At 43.3% G+C, this 25,841-nt stretch overlaps 1 protein-coding gene and 1 long non-coding RNA gene across 3 annotated transcripts; one reads left to right on the forward strand and one right to left on the reverse strand.

Moving 5' to 3' along the window:
- Positions 1-357: 357 nt before the first annotated feature.
- Positions 358-25,540, forward strand: LOC140494211 (sodium channel regulatory subunit beta-2-like). Of its 2 annotated transcripts, XM_072593379.1 has the most exons (5): positions 370-867; positions 20,948-21,114; positions 22,522-22,732; positions 24,174-24,369; positions 25,380-25,540. In XM_072593379.1, exons 1-5 carry the CDS (start codon positions 789-791, stop codon positions 25,387-25,389), a joined length of 663 nt encoding a protein of 220 aa, XP_072449480.1. In that variant the 5' UTR covers positions 370-788; the 3' UTR covers positions 25,390-25,540. The 2 variants fall into 2 exon arrangements, with proteins under 2 accessions (XP_072449481.1, XP_072449480.1); XM_072593380.1 differs by lacking the exon at positions 25,380-25,540 and having other exon boundaries at positions 358-867; positions 24,174-24,373.
- LOC140494212 (uncharacterized) lies at positions 1,001-19,546 on the reverse strand. Its single transcript, XR_011963920.1, has 2 exons — positions 18,983-19,546; positions 1,001-1,563 (listed from the first exon to the last, which is right to left on the reverse strand). It is a non-coding gene; the product is annotated as an uncharacterized lncRNA (long non-coding RNA).
- Positions 25,541-25,841: the final 301 nt, after the last annotated feature.

The following is a 25,841-nucleotide window of genomic DNA, read 5'->3' on the forward strand; positions in this document are numbered from 1 at the left end:
AGGGGAGTGGGAGGAGAGAGGGGGAATACAGTGGGGAGGTCAGGAAAGGGAAGAAGGGAGGGGAGAAAGAGGAAGAGGGAATAAAGAATGGGCAAGGCATAGATGGAAAGAGGAATGGATGCAAACACAAACTGAGATTGATGTGTAATGGAACTAAAATACAAGACGTAGATTAAAATGATAAACCTTAATAAAAAAAAGAAAAAAAAAGTTCTGAATGGAAAGGAAATAAATAGGCAAGTCATGTTTGAACAATTTTAATGTCAGAAAACACTTTACAGAGTATTTGCTTTATTGCCATTCGGCCCAACTAGTCTGTGCCAGTATTTAAGCATCATTCCAGTCTCCTGTCACCCCTTTTCATGACAAACCTATCCTATTCCTTTGACAATCCTTCCCTTTAGATGCAGCCTTTGTAATGTGCCTGAAATGGTTAATATGCTGTTTATTCAAAGCCCAAATAACGGGATAAAAACTGTGGATGGATAGCTCATTCTGGCGCCCAGCAACAAGGCTTTTCTTTTTGTCCGTCTCCAAGAAAGCGGCCCTCATTTTGCAGACCCTGGAGCTGCTTCGCATCTGAAGTCTCATCCGGTCGCTGCGCGCCTGGTTTGTCACGGATCAGGACGGGTCCCCGACTTCTTTCGGCTGGTCCCCCAAGCCCACAATGTGAGCTCCTGCCCACAACACAGCTTTGCTCAGTCTTTCCAGCCAGCGCCCAGAGCATCAGCAGAAGCAGCTCTCCCTCCTGCTCCTTCGCCCGGTTCTCCATCCCTTGCTAATTCGCAATGAAACTCCACGTTAGTGCGGCTCTTTCTCCCCTACATTCCTGTTTACTGGGTCTTATGCTCCTGACCAGTAGTTCGGGTAAGTTGTCATTGTATTTATTCAGCCCTGGATATTTCGTTTGGTTAGGGGGGGTTAGGAAGAAAGAGACAGAAATGGAGGGGAAGAGAGAGGGTCGAGACTGAATCAGTAAGAGCCAGCCAAAACGATAAGGTTGTCATATTTTTTGTTCGTTTAATAGCGAAATAAAAAGATGAAAAGATATGATCCAATATTGAATGTATGGATTTTGCTTCCCAGAGTGCAATCCCTTATCAGATTCATATTATCTGTTTACATACTAAGTATGTATTTTTGCACAGACTGTTATATATTGTACTTGTCAGGGAAAATTCTGTTGTTACTGATTCGAATCAGATTGTGCATTCTTTAAAAAGACAGCCATACAGAGATCCAGCTTTCAGGGTGAAATGGAATGCTTGCTCTTTCCAGGTTGGTGACTGGGTGTGTCAAAATGTCCACCCCATCAGATGTGTTTCCTCTGTGTTACATATCTTCACAGATCACCGGTCACATGACAGTGTACACAAAGCAGTGGCTAGTGGCTCTTCAGAGGTATCCCCAGCTCTCATTGTTTGTTTTGCTTCCACTAATGTTCACTCCAGAGTGGGAGGGAGTGTGGTGTTGATGGATAGAATCTGTATCTCGGTGGATGGGGCAGGGTGCTGAACTTAAAATGCGAAGACGCTAGAAACACAGATCAGACCAGGTCAACATCTACATTGAAAAAGAGAGGAGAAAAGACAGGTTAATGCCTGGGTTGATGGTGTTCCTCAGAACTGGTTCAACGACTGTACAAATCAGAATCAGGAATACGCCATTCAGCCTCTTGAGTCAAGATCATAGCGGTGCTGGAAAAGCACAGCAGGTCAGGCAGCATCCAAGGAGCAGGAAAATCGATGTTTCGGGCAAAAGCCCTTCATCAGGAATAGAGGCCCTTCAGCCCCTTAAGCCTGCTCCCATTCCATAAGGACCTGATTGTGGCCTCAGCTCGACTTATCTCTCCTATCCCCAATGACATCTGACTCCCTTGTTAGTCAAGTCTGTCTCTACTACTGCCTTAAAAATACCTTATGGACCCTCCCTCCACTGGTGCCTATGGAAGAGAGCTCCAAAGACTGGCCCAGAGAGAACGGTAAAGATGTTATATAACAAGGAAGAGGGAGGACCAGGGTAAAAAAAATACAGAGTGCCATTTGGCAAAGAGCCTTTCCCGCATTTGTCAACCTGCAGCTTTCTCTGGTATTTTGGAAGGTAGCTATTCTCCTGTGGAGGAATCACAGTTGAGCAGCTGATGTACAGGCTCCAGTTTGAAAACACTATGTAGTTGGGGTAATCAGGTATCCAAGTAAAGATCTAACACCAGTGGGGCCCTCACTAGTTGGAAAAAGAGGGAGCGCAGAAATACCACAGATTCCTGATGAAGGGCTTATTCCCGAAATGCCGACTCTCCTGCTCCTCGGATGCTACCTGTTCTGCTGTGCTTTTCCAGTGCCACCCTTTTTGACACAGACCTCACAGCCTGGCCAAATGAGAGCAAAGACTAGGAAAACAAAGGAAAAGGAGGATGATATTATTAATTCTGTTTTTAGTCATTTGGTAGTACTGAAGCTGAGTATTGCTGAAATAGATAACTTTAATCTGAGTTTTTCATCTTGAGTTCATCAGGACATTCACAAGAATACCAATATAAAGGGGAACAACAATTTTTACCTCTGAGATGAAGGTGCTGATTGGTGGGTAGTGATTGGTCAAGGTGTTGCCATGGAAAAAGTACCAGTTAGACGATGACTGAGTATTAACTCTGCTAGGACCACTCTTCCCTCTGAGCTGCCCGGCTGCGGCCACTCTGAGGGTCTGGGCATAGTGATCGGCATGTCAATACCATCTCTGGCATTGAGTTCTGATTGCAAAGTCACAGACTTTAAAGGTCTGTGCAAAAGAATAAAAGATTTGCAGGACTGCCAGTCATGACACCCAGATCCCCATAGAATTCTGCCCTGTCCATTCAAATGGTGGCTCAGTGGTTAGTGCTGCTGCCTCACAGCACCAGGGTTCAATTCCTGCCTCGGGAGACTATCTGTGTGGAATTTGCACATTCTTCCTGTGCAGGCCAGGTGAATTGGCTGTGCTAAATTGCCCAAAGTGTTAGGTGCATTATTCAGGGGTAAATATAGGGCAGAGGAATGGGTTTGGTTGGGTTACTCTTCAGAGTGTTGGTGTGGACTTGTTGGGCTGAAGGGCCTGTTTCCAATACCATAGGGAATCTAATCTAAATAAAACTAATATGCTGCTTCTTTATTCTTCCTGTGAGAGTGGGCACACTCACATTTTCCAACATTAGACTCTAGTTGCCAGTTTTTTGCCCACTCACATAACCCATTCATATCACTCTTGACAACTTACTTTCCTACCTATTTTGTACCATCAGCAAATTTAGCTACCATGTCTCTTAGCTCATCTACATAATTTCCAATGTACCCTGACAAATGTCACCTAAATCAGTTCAAGTAGTCTTGTAAGTTTGTTAAATTGTTAAATCGTAATGGCTAAATTCTGAAGTAATATAAATATATTATTTTAAATAGTGTATTTTAAAGAATCTCACCTGAAAAAAATCTGACTTCATAATAATACAGACATCCAACAGAAATGAATATTATTCAGTGTCAGCTCAATGGTTCTCTCCACTCTCACTCAGAATGTTCCATACTAGAAACCTGACTGTATACCCCAAACTGACATTCCAGTACTGTGCTAAGGGTGTGCTGAGGGTATCATCTTCCAGGCAAGATGTTAATCAATTCCCTTTTTCCCACTGAACTATTTTTAAGAAACGCAAAGAGTTCCTGATATATACTCATCGTCAACAAACACCAGTGAAACAGATAATCTGGACATGATCATCCCAGTGTTTGTGGCAATTTGGTGAATAAATATGGCAGCAATGTTTCCCTTATATGCCCAAGGATTGTTATGGTGTAGTGGTAGTATCCCTACCTCTGAACTAGGAGGTTGGGGTTCAAGTCCCACTTTCTCTGGAGGTGTATAATAACATCCCTGAGTAGGTTAATTAGGAAAATATCTAACAGTGCCTGGACTTTAAAAATTACTTTATTGGCTATAAAGCACTTTGGGACATCTTGAGACTGTGAAAGACACGATAAACGTGAAGATTTCTCCCAGAAGTACTACCATATATACTCGAGTAATAGTCGAATTTTTTTTGACTACTTTTTAAGGTTAAATTCATGGGGTCAACAATTACATAGATATTCATACCTGTCAAAAGTCATACCATATCATCAGCAAAAGCCCAATTAATCTCTATAATAAAGAGAAAAAAAACAAATTGCAGTAACTCTGAAAATCCACAGCGGAGCGCAATGGCTGGCACACTGACTCATAAAAGTTGATTTGTTATCTGTGAAGAACTAGGGTCGACTATTACATTAGATATATGGAAAATTCCAGATTTGTTTGGCCAGAAATAGGGGGCTGACGTTTACATGAAATCGACCATTATATACAGTAACTCCACCTGGTGAACTGGATGAGTCGTTGCAACTTTGAATTGTCTGCCTGCAATTACTGATGTAAGTTTGAAATGAGTGCTAGTTAGCATAAAACCACAAGTCGTTGAAGCAGAAGTAGGCCATTCAGCCCATCAAGTCTGCTCTGGCATTCAATTAAATCATGGCTGCTTTGGTAATCCTCAACTCCCACTTTCCTACCTTTTCCCATAATCCTTGGTTCCCATACTGATTGTAACACTGTCTATCTCAGCCTTGAATACACCCACTGACCCGGCCTCAATAGTTCTCTGTGGTAAGGAATTCCACAAATTTACTACCCTCAGAGAAAATAAACCCTATTTGCCTCTGTCTTAAATGAATGACTTTTTACTGTGAGAGTATACCTTCTGGTCCTAGACTTTCAACAAGGGGAAATAACCTCTCCACATCAAGTCCCCTAAGAATCTTATGTTTCCATAAGCTCTCCGCTCATTCTTTTAAACACCAAGGAGTACCTACTCAACCTCTCCTCATAAAAAAATCCCTCCAAACCCAAAATTAATCCAGTGCATCATCTTTGCCTCCACTGCCAGAGTATCTTTTCTTAGTTCAAGGGACCAAAATTGTTCACAGTGTCTAGATGTGGTCTGAATGCTCCCTTGTATCTTTTAGCAAGGCCTCGCTATTTGTATTTTCTATTCCCTTTGAAATAAACACCAACTCAGCCCATTTGCCTTCCCCATAACCTACTGAAATTGGATGCTAGCTTTTGTGAGTCATGCATTTGGACCCCCAAACCCTGCAGTGCTGCACCTTTCTCCATTTAAATAATATTCAGCTCCTCTATTCTTTGTGCCAAAGTGCAAAACCTCACATTCTCCAATATCTGCCAATAGCATCTGCCAAGTTTTTGCCCACTCACCTACCTGTCTTTATTTCTCTGTGAACTCACTGTGTCATCCTCATCACTTGCCTTTCCATCTATTTTTGTGTCATTTTAAATCTGACAATAATACATTCACCAGGATACAGGAACATCGACTAGATACAAAACGACATGACCCTCTCTCACTAGTATCCTTATATACAGATAAGGAAGGACATCACTTCGACTGGGACAACACATCCATCCTAGGACAAGCCAAACAGACACATGCACAAGAATTCCTAGAAGCATGGCATTCCAACCGGAACTCTATCAACGAACATATTGACTTGGACCCCATTTACCACCCCCCAGAGAAAAATTAAAGGAATGACATCACAATAGGAAATGACACCAACACAGGAAATGACATCACCAACCCAAAGAAACCCAAACATATAAATAGAAAGCAGGAAACATCAGCAGTGCTTCGCCTGGAGGCTCACTGAAGATGTTACCTAGTATGGTGACAAAACGTCTGAAAATGAACCTTCCAGCACAGTGAGCAAACCTTCATCCAGAACCTCAACCTGAGCTACAAATCTTCTCCAAACTCACTAGTACATTCACTTTCCTCATCCAAGTCATTAATGTAAATAGTTTTAAATAACCTGTTCAGATGTTTTATGACATACCTCTAGAGTTTGTGGGACTTGAAACCTTTGGCCTTTTGGCTTAAAGGTAGAGAAACTGCCACTGCACCCCAAAAGCCCTTAAGTTGTTAATATTGTAAATAACTATAGACCCAGCACTTATCTCTCCAGCACTCCATTCGTTATAGGTGGACTTGTAGAAAATGCCCACTTTACCCCACCTCTGTTTTCTATTGGTTAGCCAATCCTATATCTATGCTATATCACCCCAACACCATGAGATCATTTCTAGGGTTGAACAATTACCATTATAGGAACACCAAGGAGCTCAGTGGGTCAAGAAAAGGACCTGTCACCTCCTCCTCAGGGCCTCTAAGGAAAGGCAAGAAATACTGATCAATCTTATTTCTTTTAAAATAAACTGTCTAATTAAAAGGTAACAACAAAATCAGTTCTGAGAACGGGTCACTGGTCCCGAAAAGCTAACTGTGCTTTCTCTCCACAGATCTGCCAGACCTGCTGAGCTTTCCAACAATTTCTGTTTTTGTTTCTGATTTCCAACATCTGCAGTTCTTGGACTTTTTAACAAAAATCAGTGGTTAGCACTGCTGCGTCACAGCGGCAGAGACCCAGGTTCAATTCCCGCCTCAGGCAACTGATTGTGTGGAGTTTGCACAGTCTCCCCATGTTTGCGTGGGTTTCCTCCGGGTGCTCCGGTTTCCTCCCATAGTCCAAAAATGTGCAGGTTAGGTGAATTAGCCATGATAAATTTCCCATAGTGTTAGGTAAAGGGGTAAATGTAGGGGAATGGGTGGGTTGCGCTTCGGTGGCTCGGTGTGGACTTGTTGGGCTGAAGGGCCTGTTTCCACACTGTAAGTAATCTAATCTAATCTAATCTAAATTGCCCGTAGTGTTAGGGGCAGGGGTAAATGTAGGGGAATGGAACTGGGTGGGTTGCAGGTTGGTGTGGACTTGTTGGGCTGAAAGGCCTGTTTCCACACTGTCAGTAATTTAATCTAATCTAAAAAAAAATCCCATGTTGACGACAGTCCATATTGCAAATTGTAATAATTCAACAATCAATCAGAAAATGAATCCAAATTGTGAAGATATTTTCACTCAGGGCATGTTAGTTTTTGTATCAATTACGGGAGTAGAGTGTGTTTCCGATTTAGGTCTGATAGGTAAATCATCTCAGGTTGCAAGAAAGCCTGAAATGAGAATTAGGCAATTAAACAGTTACTTGGTAGTGGAGAATGTGGATGTTGATAGGATCAGAGACCTGTTACTGACATGTTACAGATGAAAATAAGAATACCAAATGCTAAATTTGGAAAGGTCAGAATATTTTACACTACAAGGGAAGAAAAGGGTGATTTGTTTGGCAAGTTGACTGATTGGTTTGATTAGCAGCTTGGGGAGCCTAGAGTTTGCCATTGCTTTCTCCATGGCAATGCCTCAGCCAATTAGTGCCAACTTATTGATCAGTCTTCTGTAGTAAAAACTGTTGTGATTTCAAATTTGCATTTTTGTATTTTCCCTGAGGGTGCAAGTGAAGAGAAGCTTCAGCTTCACCTTCCACACTCACATCCACTTCCATCTAGATGACAGCAGCAGATACATATGAACATCACCTCCTGCAAGTTCCCCTCTGAGCCACTCCCCATCCTGACTTGGAAATATATGGCCATTCCTTCACTGTCGCTGGGTCAAACTCCTGGAATTCCCTCCCTAAGAGAAGGTGGACTGCAACAGTTCAAGAAGGCAGCTCACCACCACCTTCTCAAGGGTAACAATAGGGACGGGCAAATAAACACTGGCCCAACCAGTGATGACCACACCCTGTGAGTGAATAAAATAAATATATAGAGCTACCAATCACAACTCAGTCCACTGTTCACGCAGGTCAATATCAGGCATTTATTCCATTCCAGAAGACCCAAATCTCTCTAACCGTATGTAACCCCCTTCCAGAACATATCTGATCCACAAATACCTCTGTAACCCTCGACCAAGGATGATTCATTTGTTTTCCAAAAACATTTCTCGACCAGTCTATTCCACGTATTCAGCATCAAGCAACAGCAGTGAATGGTGCTGTCATTCTGCTTGCTGTTACCTCCCTGTCCAAATCCACCATCGTACTGGTTAGAAACAGTGACATTCCTAAATCCGACGACAGATGGCCTTGCCATTTAAAGCACTGAAGGACAATATACTTCATGGAAAGCACTTGGCATCCTTTCTTGCATTTAGAAATTGGCCACTCTAAATTGCCCAGTGTTAGTCAGGGGTAAATATAGGGTAGGGGAATGGGTTTGGGTGGGTTTCTCTTCGGAGGGGCGGTGTGGACTTGTTGGGCCGAAGGGCCTGTTTCTACAAAAAGAAATGACAATTTGCATTTAGATAACGCAATTAAAACATTTCCTCACAAAACATTGGAGGGATTTATTCAGCCACAGGTATTGGTATGAATACAAGGATGAAGATTTTAGGAGAGGTGATCAAAGGTATGGTCAAAGTAGTTGTATACTGAACAGCGAAGAAGGTTACCTCAGAGTACAATGGGACCTTGATCAGATGGGCCAATGGACTGAGGAGTGGCAGATGGAGTTTAATTTAGATAAATGTGAGGTGATGCATTTTGGAAAAGCAAATCAGAGCACGACTTATACATGTTTTGGCCCTGGGAGTGTTGCTGAACAAAGAGACCTTGGAGTGCAGGTTCATAGCTCCTTGAAAGTAAAGTTCCAGGTAGATAGGACAGTGAAACAGGCGTTTGGTATGTTTTCCTTTGTTGGTCAGAGCACTGAGTATAGGAGTTGGACATTGGTTAGGCCACTTTTGAAAACTTGTGTGCAATTCTGGTCTCCTTCCTATCAGAATGATGTTGTGAAACTTGAAATTGTTCAGAAAAGATTTACAAGGATGTTGCCAAGGTTGATGGATTTGAGCTGTAGGGAGACGCTGAACAGGCTGGGGCTGTTTTCCCTGGAGCATTGGAGACTGAGGGGTGACCTTATAGAGGTTTATAAAATCATGAGGGGCATGGATAGGGTAAATAGACAAGGTCTTTTCCCTGGGATGGGTAGTCCAGAATTACAGGGCATAGGTTTAGGGTGAGAAGGGAAAGATTTAAAGGGATCTCGGGGCAACCTTTTCACACAGAGGGTGGTGTGTGTATGGAATGAGCTGCCAGAGGAAGTGGTGGAGGCTGGTACAATTACAGTATTTAAAAGGCATCTGGATGGGTATACGAACAGGAAGGGTTTAGAGGGATATGGGCCAAGTGCTGGCAAATGGGACGAGATTAGGTTAGGAAATCCAGTCAGCAAACACAAGTTGGACTGAAGGGTCTGTTTCCATGCTGTACATCTCTATGACTGAACTGGCTATTATGCTTCTTAAAGAAGATTTCACTGGTAAAAAGCAATTCCAGGGCTTGGGGCCCAGGCAGCTGAAGGTACACATGAGCATGTGACCACATCAATTAGAAGCAGGAAAAGGCTATTCGGCCCTTCCAGCCTGCTGTGCCATTTGATAGGTTTGAAGCTGATCTGATTGTAGCCCCTTCCTGGACCTCTCCATCTCCATCAACAGCGACTGACTCAACACTAACATGCATACAAACCCACCGACTCCCACAGTGACCTGGTTACACCTCCTCCCACCCTGCCCGCTGTAAAAGTGCTATCCTGTATTCCCAATTCCTCTGCCTCCCCTCAAAGTTCCATCAAAGAACACACTAGATGGCCTCCTTCTTTAAAGACCACGGTTTCCCCTCCCACGTGGTGATTGATGATGCCCTCCAGCACATCTGATCCACTTCCCGCACCTCTGCCCTGGAACTCCAGCCTTCCAACCGCAACAAGGACAGACCCCCCCTCCACCACCCAGTCCTCACCTTCCACCCCACAAATTTCCATATACATCGCATCATCCTCCACCATTTCTGCCACCTACAAATGGACCCTACCACCAAAGATATATTTCCCTCCCCATCCCATCCACTTTCCATTAAAACCATTCCCTCTGCGACTCCTTTGTCAGGTCCACGCAACCCACCAATGCACCCTCCCCTCCTGGCACCTTCCACTGCTACCACAGGTATTGCCACCTGCACCCAAACCTCGCCCCTCACCTCCTTCCAAGTCCCCAGACGAGCCTTCCACATCCATCACAGTTTCACCTGCACTTCCACACGTCATTTACTGTAACTGTTGCTCCCGATGCGGTCTCCTCTTTTTTGGGGAGACAGGATGCCTACTTGCAGAATGCTTCAGAGAACATCTTCGGGATACCTCCGCCAACCAACCCCACCATCCCGTAGTAGAACGCTTCAACTCTCCCTTCCATTCTGCTAAGGACATGCAGGTCCATCGCCACTCCCTAACCACCCAACACCTGGATGAAGAACGCCTCATCTTCCACCTCGGGACCTTCCAACCCCACAGCATCCATGTGGATTTCACCAATTTCCTCATTTCCCCCCTCCCCCCACCTTATCCCAGTTCCAATCTTCCAACTCGGCACTGCCATCATGACCTGTCCTACCTGTCCATCTACCTTCCCACCTACCCACTCCACCGTCCTCTCCGACCTATCACCTTTACCCTCACCTGCATTTACCTATTGCACTTACCTTCCCTCCAAACCTCCCCCCTCCCATTTATCTCTCCACCCCGAGTCTCACAGCCTCATTCCTGATGAAGGGCTTATGCCCAAAATGTTGATTCTCCTGCTCCTCCGATGCTGCCTGACCTGCTTTTCCAGCACCGTACTCTCAACTCTAATCCCCAGCATCTGCAGTCCTCACTTTTGCCAGATTGTAGCCTCAACTCTAGCTTCCCACTGAAATTTTGATTTGTTTGTTGGTCAAGAATCTATCTACCTCAGTTTTTATAGTATTCAATAACCCCACCTCCTCCCCTCTCTGGGCAAGAGATTTTCTCACTGTCACGACTCTCTGAGACAAAACATCCTCTTCATCTCTGTCTTAAATGGGGGGACCCTTAGTTTTAAGCTATTCCCTCCTCTCTAGTCTTGCCTACAAGAGGAAACATCCATTCAGTATTTAACCTGTCAAGCTCCCTCAATATCTTGCCTGTATGTGGATTATTTTAGAAAATGGACCAATGAATATTGGGCATACACATTGGAGTCCAGGAAAATAGATATCTTGAAGAGTTATGGGGCTAGAACAGATTACAGCAATATGGAAGTGATGGATGGATTTCAACACGAGGATGAGAAGTTTAAATTTGAGGCTTAATGTGAGCCAACATAAGTCAGCATTTCTCTCTGTACCTAACCTCTCTGTATCAGCACAAATAATTATTTGATGGGCTAATGTAGCACAAATGGGGCAGCAACAATTGACTTTAGCATCTCCTCATTAATGAAGCCAAAAATCAGCTAAAGATACACTGAACCTTCTCTGACTGGAAAATGAATGGCTATGCTTCAAACAGGTTCTAGCTGAGTAATACCCCACAGTGGAATGTCCTTTTGCCATTCATTGCCCATTCTCACATATAAGTATTGGTTAAGTAGTAGGGGTTTCCCATGGAATATTGCTCCGGGAATAACTGGATTCCAGAGGAATGGATAGCTTCTGAGATGTACAACAGAGAAACATACCCTTTGGTCCAACTTATCCATGCCAACCAGATATCCTGAATTAATCTAGTCCCATTTGCCAGCATAGAGGCCCATATCCCTCTAAAGTCAAGATTAGAGTGGCGCTGGAAAAGCACAGCAGGTCAGGCAGCATCCAAGGAGCAGGAAAATCGACATTTCAGGCAAAAGCCCTTCATCAGGAATGAGGCCATCAGGAAGGCCTCTGTGAAAATGTTGTCCCTTAGGCCCCTTTTAAATCTTTTCCCTCTCACCCTAAACATATATCCTCTAGTTCTGGACTCCCCTACTGTGAGGAAAAGACCTTGATGATTCGCCCTATCCATGCCCCTCATGATTTTATAAACCTCTATAAGGTCATCCCTCAGCCTCCAACACTCCAGAGAAAATAGCCCCAGCCTTTTCAGCCTCTCCCTGTAACTCAAACCCACAAATGCTGGCAACACCCTTGTAAATCTTTTCTGACACAACAGCTTACCTACAGCAGGTAGACCAGAACTGAACGCAATATTCCAAAAGTGGCCTAACCAATGTCCTGTGCAACCACAACATGACCTACCAACTCCCATATTCAATGCACTAACCAATAAAGGCAAGTTTACCAAATGCCTTCTTCATTGGAGCTGCGGCCCAAAACATCGATTTTCGGATGCTGCCTGATCTGCTGTGCTTTTCCAGCAAAACACTCTCAACTCTCCAGCATCTGCAGACCTCACTTTCTCCTTCTCCATTACCCTGTCTACCTGAACTCTACTTTCAAAGTACCATGAACCTGCACCCAAGATCTTTTTGTTCAGCAACATACCCCAGGACCTTACCATTAAATGTATAAGTCCTGCCCTGATGTGCCGTACCAAAATGCAGCACCTTACATTTATCTAAACTGAACTCCATCTGTTACTCCTTGGCCCATTTGCCCATCGGATCAAGATATTCAGGTCATCATTTCATCATTCGCAAAACCGTTAAGGGTTTAATAAAGCCCAAAAGGATTGAGTGATTGTTTAACCACTTAGGGCCTAATCATTGGGCCCAGTTATTTTGTTATTTGCTCCTGAGATGTGGGGATTTCTCAGGAGGCCAGCATTTGCCACCCATCCTTAATTTGCTGGAGAACAGTTAAAAGTCACCCACTAGGAAGATGGTCATGTGTCAGCCAGACTAAGTAAAAGTGGCAGGTTTCTTCAGGAGATTAGCAAACCAGATGGGTATTTAAAGTAATTTATGATAGTGTCGTGACTATTATTAAGACTCATCTCAAGTTAAGATGTTTTTAAAAACAATTAATCAAACTTAAGTTCCACCAGCTGCCAATGGAAGACAAACACTATCTTTGGCTGCCATCAGACTGGGCATCTGGATTATTACTGGATTAGTGGCGCTGGAAGAGCACAGCAGTTCAGGCAGCATCCAAGGAGCAGCGAAATCAACGTTTCAGGCAAAAGCCCTTCATCCTGATGAAGGGCTTTTGCCCGAAACGTTGATTTCGCTGCTCGTTGGATGCTGCCTGAACTGCTGTGCTCTTCCAGCACCACTAATCCAGTATTTGGTTTTCAGCATCTGCAGTTATTGTTTTTACCATCTGGATTATTAGTCCAGTGATATTGCTACTAATCTACCACCTCCCCATACTAACTCTCACTCCTTCCAGCTCAACCACACTCTCATTCCTTCCCTCCCCAGACTCACTTTATCCCTCCTCTACTCACCCTCCATGCACCATCTTCAACGCTGATTCATTTCATTGCCCAGTCCCACCATTCCATAGTTTCAGTCAAATGTTCTACCCCCTCCAGTCCGCTCTCACCCTCTCACTTCTTCTTTCCCCTCAAGCATTGGTTAGAAAAGCTACATTTGTCCCTTGACACGCTCCCACACAAGATATAGTACCGCTTAGATATAGTGAAATACTCAATCGGCATTATTCCACAGAAACATTGGACAGCACAGAAAGAGGTCATTCCCCCCACTGAATGTATGCTAACTTTTCCAAAGAACAATCAAATTATTCCCATTCCACTCTCATTCCCACATCCAGTCAAATTTACTTTTCCCTCAACTTATGTTCAATTCTCCTCTGAAGGATCTAATTAAATATTTATTTTCATCATCCTATTAGACAGTGCCTACTTGGAATTTGGGAGTAAAGTTTTAACAATAGGGTTTCAATAGCTGAAATGTTAAAGATCCTTTAATCTCCCCAGGAAAGACTGAAGAAGGATTTCCTAATAGAGACACAGTAAATGCAGTGCAAGGAGATTGATGTAGAGCATAATCATCTGCTAGAGTACAGTCCTGACCCTCAAAAGAGGTAATTCTGGCTGTTTTACAATATTTTAAGATACTGTGTTAAATACAGAATAAAGGTCCCTTGACACTGTTCCCATCAAACCCTCACAAGGTCGGTACTACACAAGGTTAGATAGAGAGTAATACTACCTCTACTGTTTTAAAATGACAATAAAACCTCCTCGACACTATGCCCATTAAACACCCCCTGGTCAGGGACACATGCAGTCAGACACTGAACAAAGTTTCTTCCACACTTCAAAACTGAAAGTAAATTGAAAGTAAAACTCCCACAATATTGTCTCCATCACACACTCCTGGGACAGGTATGGCATGGAATCAGATACATAGTAAAACTCACTCTACTGTCCCTATCAAACACTCCCAGGACAGGGACAACACAGATTAGATATTCTTTTAAACTGAAAGTAATTCTCTCTCAACATTGTCCTTATCAACCACACCCTGGACAGGTACAGCACAGGACTGGATACAGAGTAAAGCTCTCTCTACGTACTCCAGGATAGATACAGCACAGGGTTAGATCCAATATAAATCCTTCACTACACTGTCCCAAACTAATATGTGCAGGTTAGGTGAATGGGCCATGCTAAATTGCCCAAAATGGAATGGGTCTGGGTGGGTTGCACTTCAGAGGGTCAGTGTGGACTAGTTGGGCTGAAGGGCCTGTTCCACACTATAGGGAATCTAATCTAATCTAGATAGTTTCTTGGGGCGGCACGTTGGCACAGTGGTTAGCACTGCTGCCTCACAGCGCCAGAGACCTGGGTTCAATTCCCACCTCAGGCGACTGTCTGTGTGGAGTTTGCACATTCTCCCGTGTCTGCGTGGGTTTCCTCCGGGTGCTCCGGTTTCCTCCCACAGTCCAAAGATGTGCAGGGCAGGTGAATGGGCCATGCTAAATTGTCCGTAGTGTTAGGTAAGGGGTTGATGTAGGGGTATGGGTGGGTTGCGCTTCGGCGGGGTGGTGTGGACTTGTTGGGCCGAAGGGCCTGTTTCCACACTGTAAGTAATCTAATCTAATCTAATTCTGTCCCCATCAAGTACTCATGAGACAGGGTTAATACAGTTTGATATAGGGTAAAGCTCCCTCTATTCTTTTAAACTGAAAGTAATTCTCTCTCAACATTGTCCTTATCAACCACACCCTGGACAGGTACAGCACAGGACTGGATACAGAGTAAAGCTCTCTCTACGTACTCCAGGATAGATACAGCACAGGGTTAGATCCAATATAAATCCTTCACTACACTGTCCCAAACTAATATTCCCAGGCTAGAGACAAACAGGGTTAGATAAAGAGTAATGCTTTCTCTGCCCTCCCTATCAAACACTCCGAGGACCAGTACAAAGGGTTAGATATATGGTAAAATAGCCTCTACTTTTTTCAACTGCAAGTAAAGCATACTCTACTATTCCCAATAATAATAATGAACAGGTGAATCAAGCATTGGTTCTGAGGGATAGTTTACAGTCTATGGCCCAAATAATAGTTATTTTTATGAGTGTAAGGAATAAAGTAAATGCATTGTGGTCACAAATTAAAATTGGAGATTTTGATATAGTAACTATCAATATGGCATGGCTACAGGATGGTCTGGACTGGGAACTACATTCCCCAGATTCTAAACTTTACAGGATAGACAGGGGAAACTGCAGAGGAGGTGGAAGAGCCCTACTTATTAAAATAAAATTACTTCAATGTTGATGGAGGAGATAATGAGGGGAAAGCATTCAGAGGAGACTTTTTGGGTGGAATGGAGGAACAGTAAAGGATCTAAAGCTGTAATAGGTGTATAAATCCCCTGTTAGCTGGTGTGAAGTGCTAAATTTAAAAATGCAGAAGTTGGGCACATGTGTAGCAGTCAGAGTGGTTTAAATGAGAAATTTAAACTTTAATGTAGATTGGGAGAGGCAGTCAAACATTTGTCAGAAAGGTAGTGAATGTCCAGAGTGTGTCCAGGATAATTTCTAACAGCAATATGTCCTCAAAGCAAAAAGGGGTCAAGCAATATTGGAGCTAGTAATGAATAATGAACCAGATTTAATCAATTATCTAAAGAACATTTATCAAATAGTGATCATAACATGTTCAAGTTCAATGTAGTATTTGAAAGCAAAAAGCATGAATCATTTACTAGAATTTTAGATTGAGGTAGAGCTGACTTTAATGAGATGAGACAGGGACTGTTCATAGTAAACTGGGAAAATCTGGAAATGAATCAAACAAATGAAGTATAGTGGAGGATGTTTCAAGAATCAGAATGTAATACAAAACCAGTTTATACCCTGATGTGGAAAAGTTTCACTTCACAAAAAAAGCCATCAACAACTAAAGTGATAAGAGATCACATAAAATTAAAAGAAAGAGCTGACAAAAATGTAAATAATAGCACAGACCCCGCTGAATGGAAAAGATACAAAGACTAACAAAAGGCCACACACTATAGAACTTCTAGAAGGGATTTTGAAAGGAAATTTTCAAGGAACATTAAAATCAATCAGCAGAAATTTTATAGTTACGAAAAGGGGAAGGAGGTGCTCAGCAGTAATGTTGGCCCATGAAAGAATGTGGGGACATTGTCAAGGACTACCAATAATAGCAGACATGTTTAATAATCACTTTGTCTCAGTATTTACTATAGAAAAGAAGGAAAGCTTGCTCGAAATTAATAGTGGATCAGGGACAGGGACTGAATAAAATTCATGTAAGTAAAATATCAATAATGAGGAAATTAATGGAAGTAAAGATTGGCAAATGCCCAAGACCTAATGGTTTCCATCCAAGGGTGTTAAAGGGAATAGAGGAGCACATTATAGAGTCCCTAACTATAATCTTTCAGAGTTCCTCAGACACAGGAGTTGTCCCTCTGGATTGTAAAATTACATTTCATTTTTTATCAAGGACGAAAAACCAGGGACTTACAGACCAGTTAGCCTAACATCTGTTGTGGCAAGATTATTGGAGTCTATAATCAAGGGTAGGGTATTGGACCACCTCAAAATTTTTCAGTTAATCAGGGAGAGCCAGCATAGATTCATGACAGATTGGTCATGCCTGACAAACTTCAGAGAATTTCTTAAAAAGGTAACTAAGGTATTGAACAGGGGAATGTCTATGGATGCTGTATATATGTTGTTAAACTTGAAAGAGTGCAGAGAAGATTTACAAGGATGGTTCCAAGGTTGGAGGAGAGGCAGAGCAGACTGGGATTATTTTCCCTGGTGTGTCAAAGGCTGAGGGGTGACGTGATAGAATTTATAAAATCATGAGACCCATGGATAGGATGAATTATCAAGGTCTTTTTCTCAGGAGGGGGGATTCCAAAACTAGAACACATAGATTTAAGGTGAGGGGTGAAAGGTGTAAAAGGAATTTAAGGGACAACTTCTTCACATAGATGGTGGTGCAGCATGTAGGTTATAAGCTGCCAGAGGAAGTAGTAGAAGCTGAAACAATTACAACATTTAAAAGGCATCTGGATGGATATATGAATGGGAAGGGTTTAGAAGGAAATTGGCCAAATGCGAGCTAATGGGCCTAGATTAATTTATGTTATCTGGTTGGCATGGATGAGTTGGACCAAAGGGTCTGTTTCCATTCTGTGCTATCTAAGACTCTGTGACTTCCTGAAGGCATTTGATAACGTCTGACATAAGAGCCTGTTCACTATGGTAGAAGTGTGGAGAATTGAGGGCAAATTACTGACATGGCTGGGGAATTGGTTGAGTGTCAGGCAACAGAAAATGGAGATGATGGCTAGATACTCAAATTGGCAGGACGTGACAAATAGTGCCCCATAAGAATCTGTGTTTGGGCCTCAATTATTCACATTAGTTATTAACGACTTGAATAATGGCGTCGAAAGTTCATACATCGAAATTTGCTGATGACACAAACTTGGACGGCATTGTAGACAATGTAAATGATAGCATAAAATTACAAAAGGATATTGATAGAGCAAGTGCATGCGCAAGACTGTAGAAGATAGAATTCAATGTAAGCAAGTGTAAGATAATTCACTTTGGATCCGAAAAGGGTGGATAAGGGTATTTTCTCAATGGAGCAACATTAAGTACAGTGAATGTCCAAAGAAACTTAGGGAATTGGTGCATAGATCTTTAAAATGCCATAATCAAGGTCACGAGTGGAATGCCGGCTGTTATATCTAGAGCATTGGAGAATAAGGATGCAGTAGATATGCTGCAGTTTCACAAACCCCTGGTTAGACTGTACTTGGTGTTCTGTGAGCAGATCTGGGCACCACACCTTAGGAAGGATATATTAGTCTTTGACGGAGTACCACGTAGACTTACAAGAATGATACCTGGACTTTACAGGTTAAATTATGAGGAGGGCTGACAAACATGAGGTCAGTTTTGTCTAGGATTTAGAATTAAGGGGTGATCTGATCAAAGTATTCAAGATATAAACAAGAAAAGGCAGATACAGGTAAACTATTCCCACTGTTTGAAGATTCTTGAACTAACGGTTGGTCTAAACATTAGGGTAAGACCATTCAGTCAGGATGTTAGGAAGTACTTCGACACAAAAAGTGGTAGAGGCATGGAATTCTCTTTCATAAACATCACTTAATGCTACACCAGTTATTAATTTTAAATCTGTGATAGATACGTTTTGTTAAGCAAAGGTCTTAAGGGATATGGACCACAGACAGATATAACGAATTTGGCCACTGATTAGTCATGATTTTATTGAATGGCAGAGCAGGCGCGAGGGGCTGAATGGCCTACTCCTGCATCTATGTTCCGATGTAAACACACCCAGGATAGGTGCCGCACGGGGATTAGATGCAGAGTAAAGCTCCCTTTAACCCTGTCCCCATCAAAAACTTCCAGTGTACACTATCCCTTTCAAACTCCCATGGTCAGGAGCAGCGTGAAGCCCGCTGTACGCTGTCCCCCATCAAACACTCCCAGGACAGGGTCAGCACAGAGTTCGATGCAGAATAAAGCTGCCTCTGTATCTGGTCGACATCTCGAGTCGGTCTCTCTCTCTCTCTCTCTCTCTGTGGAACAAATAAATAAGCGAATGCCAGTCGGAGACCTTGAATACCGATTTGTCGATCAATAGATTATTGCGAGAAAACGAAAACAAACCCTTAACCCTTTCATTGCCATCCCTCTGCACATACCTTCAGCTCTTTGTCAGTGTTAAACCAGAAAGGGGCAAGTGTGCAAGAGCTTCTTTCAACTTGCTCTAGTTTCTCACTGAAGTGGGGCAGGCAGCTGAGAAAAATGAGTTGGTCTTTCAGTGGACACATTATGCTTGTGAGAAGATACACCCTTCATTAACCCATTGCTTCCTGGTGCAAGCAATCAGCTGAGGATCGCTGTGACACTTTGATGTTTGGAGTGCAGTCACCATCCGCTTGTTTCCATCTTGATTCCCGGCGGAGACACACCCGTCCCGGAGTGTGTTCTCAGGTTAAAACACTTGCTCTGGCATGGACCACATCTGGGCTCCTGGATGGGATTTGGAACATAATCCGAGAGTGTTCATTCTGGAGAGCGGGGCATTGCCTTCCCTCCTTGGGCTGTTTTTTTTTTGTGTGTGTGCTGAGCGTGCACAGACTTCTGAAAAGACTCAGCCGATCGAGGGCCTTCTTAATTCTTAACAGTGACCTTCACAGATAGCGTGATTCCAGCTCAGCCAAACGTCCTGCAATCTGTAAGTATCCTGTCCTCGCAGGCTAAGTGAACATTGCAGGAATTTGTTCCTAACTTCCCCGAGAGAAATCTAGCTCCTCTCTGGAGTGATGCAAATTGAACAGCACAGGCTGACAGGATGAGATTCCTCCTCATGTTCTATTTTTTTTGGAATGGAATCTTGTTCCATTGCAGTGTCCCCAGGGATAGGCCCAACTTAGTATTATTCAATATCGGTCCTGCAGAGTCAGCACTGGAACCCAGCTGCATCGCCCTCTGATTGATGCAGTGTTAGGAAATATAGATTTTTTTTTTACAGAGTCTTGAAGCACAGCAATATGCAAATAAAGCTGCAAAGAGTGAAGGCACAACTGCAGGATTACAGCAGCACCTAGGCTGGTGCAGTCTGAGCACCATCACAGTTCTCTTGTCAGGATACTCTCATCATCAGGATCCATCACTTTGATTCATTCACAGGATGAGGGCATCACTGGCAAGGCCAGCATTAGACCCATCCCTAATTGCCCAGAGGGCAGTTAAAAATCAGCCACATTGCTGTGGGTCTGTAGGCCAGACCAGGTAAGGACAGCAGATTTCCTTCCCTGAAGGTCAGCAGTGAACCAGATGGATTTTTCTGAGAATGGATTCACAGTCATCATTTGGGCTGTTCATTCCAGATATTTGATTGAAAATCCACTACCTGCCGTGGTGGGATTCAGATCTGGGTCCCGAACCATGCCTGGTAATGCTATCGCCTCCTCCATTTGAATGGATCAGCCTTGCTCAAATCCTTGCTCTGTTTTTAAAGTTGCTTCATGCTGTCCCTGCAACTGAGCATCAGTCATCTGTCTTTACTCGGCTGTGTTCAGTTTTGATTTATGATACTCACTCCAGTGAAGGGCTTCTGGATTTTTAATTTTAAGGTGCCGCACAAATGCCCATTGTTGGTGTCTTGCCAAAGGGACTAATTTTGGAACTGTGACTGTTGACTTTGTCATTTTTGGTGAAGAGGAGGTGAGCTGTCAGCCTCCCTTTCACCAGGACTGAGTCTAGGGGTTAGTAATGGTGTCTGATACTCCCTGACTGTTGTTTGAGGTTACATGTTGAGAGGGTGAGGCATGTCTTTGTTGGTCTCTGTCCTCCTTGACAGCTTAATCCTGGGGAGGTGTCTGCAATTTGGTGATCTGGGTTTTAGGTCCAATTGTTGATTTTTGGGTTTAATTTTAATTTGGGTTTAATCCAAGTCATGGGTTTAATTGAGATACTTAATTAAAGTTTTGCTCCTCCCAATTTCAGAGGGTGCCCAGACTATATCATTGTAACAGTGCACCTCCAATTCCTTTCTCACTGCTGAGGAAGCTGTCCTTATTTTACAGTTGTGGAACAGTCCATAATTTTTAATGCTTTGGTTCCTGACAATCTCTTTCTCACACCCTCCCCACCTCCTTTAGTGCACTTTGGCTCTGCTATGGAAGTTACAGTGTCACCTGATGTCATTGGGCTAAATGGCACATCGGCCAAACTGAGCTGCACCTTTAACTCCTGCTATGACGTGAATGAAAAGCGTTTCTCTTTAAACTGGACCTATGCTGAATGTAGCAACTGCACTCAAGATGTGGTAAGTGTTTTGCTCTTTAGTGTAGGTGAGATGAGAATTTCTGCAGTCGATGAGCTGAGACAGGGATGCAGACAGATAATGCAATGAAGGCGAGGGTAGTGATCTTTATGAAGAAGAGGGTTTGAGTGTCAGGACCGTAAAGGACACGGAGCTTGTAAACAGCCTCAGGGAGGGAATACAGCCAGTGACAAGTGGTGCAGGACAGAGACAATCATTTAGCCCTTTCTGATGTTTATTCAGAGGAAAATATGGCTCATTCTTGACTGGACGGTGGGCAAGTAGTCTGACAAGTCAGTGATTCCGAGAGAAGGGCTGAGGCAGAACTCAGTATTTCCAGTGTAAACATGGAACTGGCTGGTGTATTTTCAGATAATGTTGTGTGTAGCTGATGAATAAGAGAGCGACAAAGTTAGATCTGTGAGAGTGGGGGGAGGAACTGTTACAGGAGACGCTGTGACTACATATGATTATGGTATGATTACAGAGCTGAACCTATTATCGACCATTCCTCAGAACGGACAATGGAGGAGACTTGCTGGAGGGTTGCGTAGTGAGAAGCTGTGGACATGTCAAGCCAGAGGGAGAGAGAAGTAGTTTACCATGGTCACAGGAATATAGGATATGATTTGTGACGTTGAAAAAAGCTGTTCTATGGCTGCCACAGGCAACAGAAACTAGATGGAGAAACTGATGCAGGGAATTAAGGGATATGGGTGCGGATATGGGAGGCACCAACATTTTCAAGGACTTTGGAGAGACAAGGGAGTCTGGAGCTGGGTTGATACCCAAGGAGACACTCTTTCAAGATGAAAACACCTTCCACCTTATACAGCATTATCAATAGAGACAAGGAGTTTTCATTTAAGTGTTACCAAACAAGACTCAGCACTGAATCATGTAGAGAGTCATTAGGGGCAGTTGACTAAAAAATTTGAAGGCAATAAGCTTTCAAGAACATCTTAAAAGAGCAACAGGAGCTGAAGAAGTGGAGAACGTTAGGAAGTGAATTCCAGAGACTTGGGTCTCAGCATCTGAAAGCACAACCACCAGTGATGATACCATGAAGATCGTGAAGGTTGGATTGGAAGCACCAAGATCTCAGAAGATTGTAAGAACGAAGGATGTTGCAGAGACTGGAAGCATGAAGCTGTGGAGGAATTTGACAACAAGGATCAGAACTTTCACATTAGCTCCCCATCATGCAGAATGTCATTTATATTTCTGTTTGGCGGCACAGGGGTCATGGTTGAGTGGGAATTGGTGTGCATGTTAGCATACGGGTTGCAGTGTTTTGGCTGTGTTCAGATAGTTTTTGCATTTAAAAAAGACTTGCATGGAGATGAATTGACAAAAACTCCCACAAAACCATTTAGCTTTTTCTCTTTTCTTCCCCCTACCCTCCCATAGCTTGTTCAATTCTGGCAAAAAGTCATTATCCCCAGAGATGACCGCTTTGCAGGCAGGGTGGAGTGGTCAGGGAACCTCAAAAGAAACGATGTCTCTATCACAATTCACGACATCCAGCTCAGCGATGAAGGCTTTTACAACTGTTCTGTGTTAAACCCACCTGACAGACACAACGGGTGGGGAATAATCCACCTGCAAGTTGTCACAGAAGGTATTGTAAAATAATATTGTCATCTCCATCACTTTCCCTCCAATCTTTGACATGCCTGCCCATTCTTTTTCTGTGATGTGCATTGCATTTTCTTTGTGTGTGGTACTACCTTCTGCTCTTCCGCGTTGTGTGTTTAATGTTCCCCCCCAACCATCACTGACTGTACAACTATCTGTATAAACTAAATCTTGGATCTAGTGCATAGTTACGATTGGTTTTATAATTCTTGACAAGACAAAGAAGGATAGCATGGTGTCTCAGTGGTTAGCACTGTTGTCTCACAGTGCCAGGGACCTAGGCTCAATTCCAGCCTCAGGCAACTGTCTGCGTGAGTTTGCACATCTCCTCGTGTCTGCGTGGGTTTCCCCTGGGTGCTCCGGTTTCCTCCCATAATCCAAAGATGTGCAGGTTAGGTGGATTAGCCATATTAAATTGCCCATAGTGTCCAGGGATGTGCAGACTAGGTGGATTAGCCATGGGAAATGTGGGATTATGGAGATGAGGTAGTGGTCTGGGTGGGATGCTCTTCAGAGGATCAGTGCAGACTCAATGAGCCGAATGGCCTCTTTCTGCACTGTAGGGATTCTGTGAAAATTTAAAGAAATTTGAAACTCCTGCTCAACAAGATCTGAGTTGCTCATAGTTGTTCCATGAAGCAAAACTGTTGAGGTTTGGCAGGAGAAGGAGAACAGGGATTGAACCTGTTCTTTAGCTTTAGTTTGCACCACACCCCAGCGACATCAGCTAAGTGACCCCCTTACTATATTAAAGATGCTATACAAATGCAAGATGGCACATACTTTTGATTTCAATGTTTGCTCCACTTTTGTTTTGCTGTCCACAGCCTGTCTGTCTCAGTGGGGTGGCTGGTGCTGTGGGTGTGTGGCCACTACCTTCCAATGCAACAATTGGAACACGGGGATTTTAGAATTAGAATTAGGATTATTTTCGCATGTAGTCAGGTTACAAGAGAACAAGAGTACAGTGAAAAGTGTACAATGTTGCCAACACACTGCGCCATCTGAGGTACAAAGTACCTAGGTACAAATCTTAGGAATAGAAAAATAAGGAAAAAAAGGTTACACTACATTACAGATATACAGACTACAAGTTAGGAAAATATGAAATAAAGCTAAAAAGATAGACATTGCAGTTGTTTTTTTACCTATGAAGAAAACATTGATCTCCAGTAGGTCCCTTCCACAGCCAAGGTAGCGCGCAACTATTTTGTACAATTTGTCTTTGTGAGGGGTTTACTGCGACCAAATCCTGAACTGACACACAGCTGATCACACTCCTCAAAGTGCTCTTATTTGAACGTGGAATAGAAAGTTTCTTGTTCCTATTTGTATTTATTTTCTCCAAATGTGTGCATTTGCCACAAGACTGCCTTCGTACGTTGGGGGACCGTTTCCCTGATCCAGTGATATTTACCTTGCAGTCCCCCCTGAGCGTGACTCCACCGTGGCTGTGATTATAGGGGCATCAGTCGGGGGCTTTCTGGCCGTCACTATTCTGGTCTTAGTCATCGTGAAGTGTGTGAGGAGGAAAAAGAAACAAGATCATCACTCTGAAGATCAGAAAACCGAAGAGGAAGGAAAAACAGATGGCGAAGGCAATCAGGAAGAAGATGAAAAGTAAGACTGTCAGTCAGAAACAAGTATTAACTTGTACTTCCTTAGACAGCACCTCCAAACGCATGACCGGTTTCATCTAGAAGGACAAGGGCAGCAGATATATGGGAACATCATCCCCTGCAAGTTCCCCTCCAAGTCACTCAACATCCTGACTTGCAAATACATTGCCATTCCTTCATTGTCACTTGTTCAAAATCCTAAATCCCCTCCCTGATAATATATTCACAGCAGCCAGTGACATACACATTCCCAAGTGCATATAAAATTGAGAAAAGGTGTTGGCTGTGGCTCAGTGGAAATCACTCTCATCTCTAAGTACCAGGTTTTGACCCAGTGACCCTAAAGAAACAGCAATGTATTTCCAAGTCAGGATGGTGAGTGGCTTTGAGGGAAACTTGCATCTGGTGGTGTTCCCATGTAAGTCCTGCCAATATCCTTCTAGATGGAGGTGCTGACTGAGGATCTTTGGTTAATTTCTGCAGTACACCTTGTAGATGTTACACACTGCTGCTCCTGAGCATTGGTGGTAGACGGAGTTAATGTTTGTGGATGTGGTGCTGATCAAGTGGGCTGCTTCGTCCTGGATGGTGTCAAACTTCTTGAATATTGTCGGAGCTGCACTCATCAAGTGGGGTGGGATAATCCGTCACATTCCTGATTTATGCCATGCAGATGGCGGACATGTTTTGGGGAGTCAGGAAGTGCAGAATTCCTAGCCTCTAACCTGCTCTTGTAATCACAGTAATTATATGACTTATCCAGTTCAATTCCTGGTCTCTCATAACCCCTTCCAGTATATTGATAGTTGCTGTTTATAGGAGACTACTCTCAATGCCAGTCTTGTTTGTTCTCCTATCACGAAAGGAGACAGATAATGTTGAGCCCAAGACAGCAGAAGAGGCAGGAATGTACATTGAATTATTTTTGTTGTAATTGTTAAGATCCCTGACATTGAGATTGAAGTTCATGCAAAGTTTTAATCCAATGACATTTCTATGTTTTTCCTGCAGGCAACACTAAAACAACACAGGAACTATGAGCAAAGATGGAGGCTGACAGTGACCTGCCTCTGGTGAGAACTGTTGGTCTTCGTGCTTCGTGGGATATTTCTAATACGTCTCTGTGTTCAATCCATTGCCTTGTCACATGAAACATGAATGCTGACATGATACTGCTGTGCTGTGAAACTGTGCTTGCTTCGCCATGCATGTCATCAACCTCCAAACCACACATAGGTGTAACTGGAGAACATGGAAGTACCCAATGACACCATAGGCTTCACACCATCGCTGTGTATATTGCACTACAAGTCACGCCAAATGTCCTATCAGTGTGGTGACTTCTAACTGGAGATATCAATTATGCATGTTTCAACAGAGCAGCAACACTGTACCTTGCAGTATAAATAGTGCACACTCAGGCTGATGCTGCATGGCTTCCTTACACACTGGTGAGGGTAATTTAACCTAACC

The sequence above is a fragment of the Chiloscyllium punctatum genome, chromosome 23 (assembly GCF_047496795.1).
Source record: "Chiloscyllium punctatum isolate Juve2018m chromosome 23, sChiPun1.3, whole genome shotgun sequence".
Taxonomy (NCBI): Eukaryota; Metazoa; Chordata; class Chondrichthyes; order Orectolobiformes; family Hemiscylliidae; genus Chiloscyllium; species Chiloscyllium punctatum.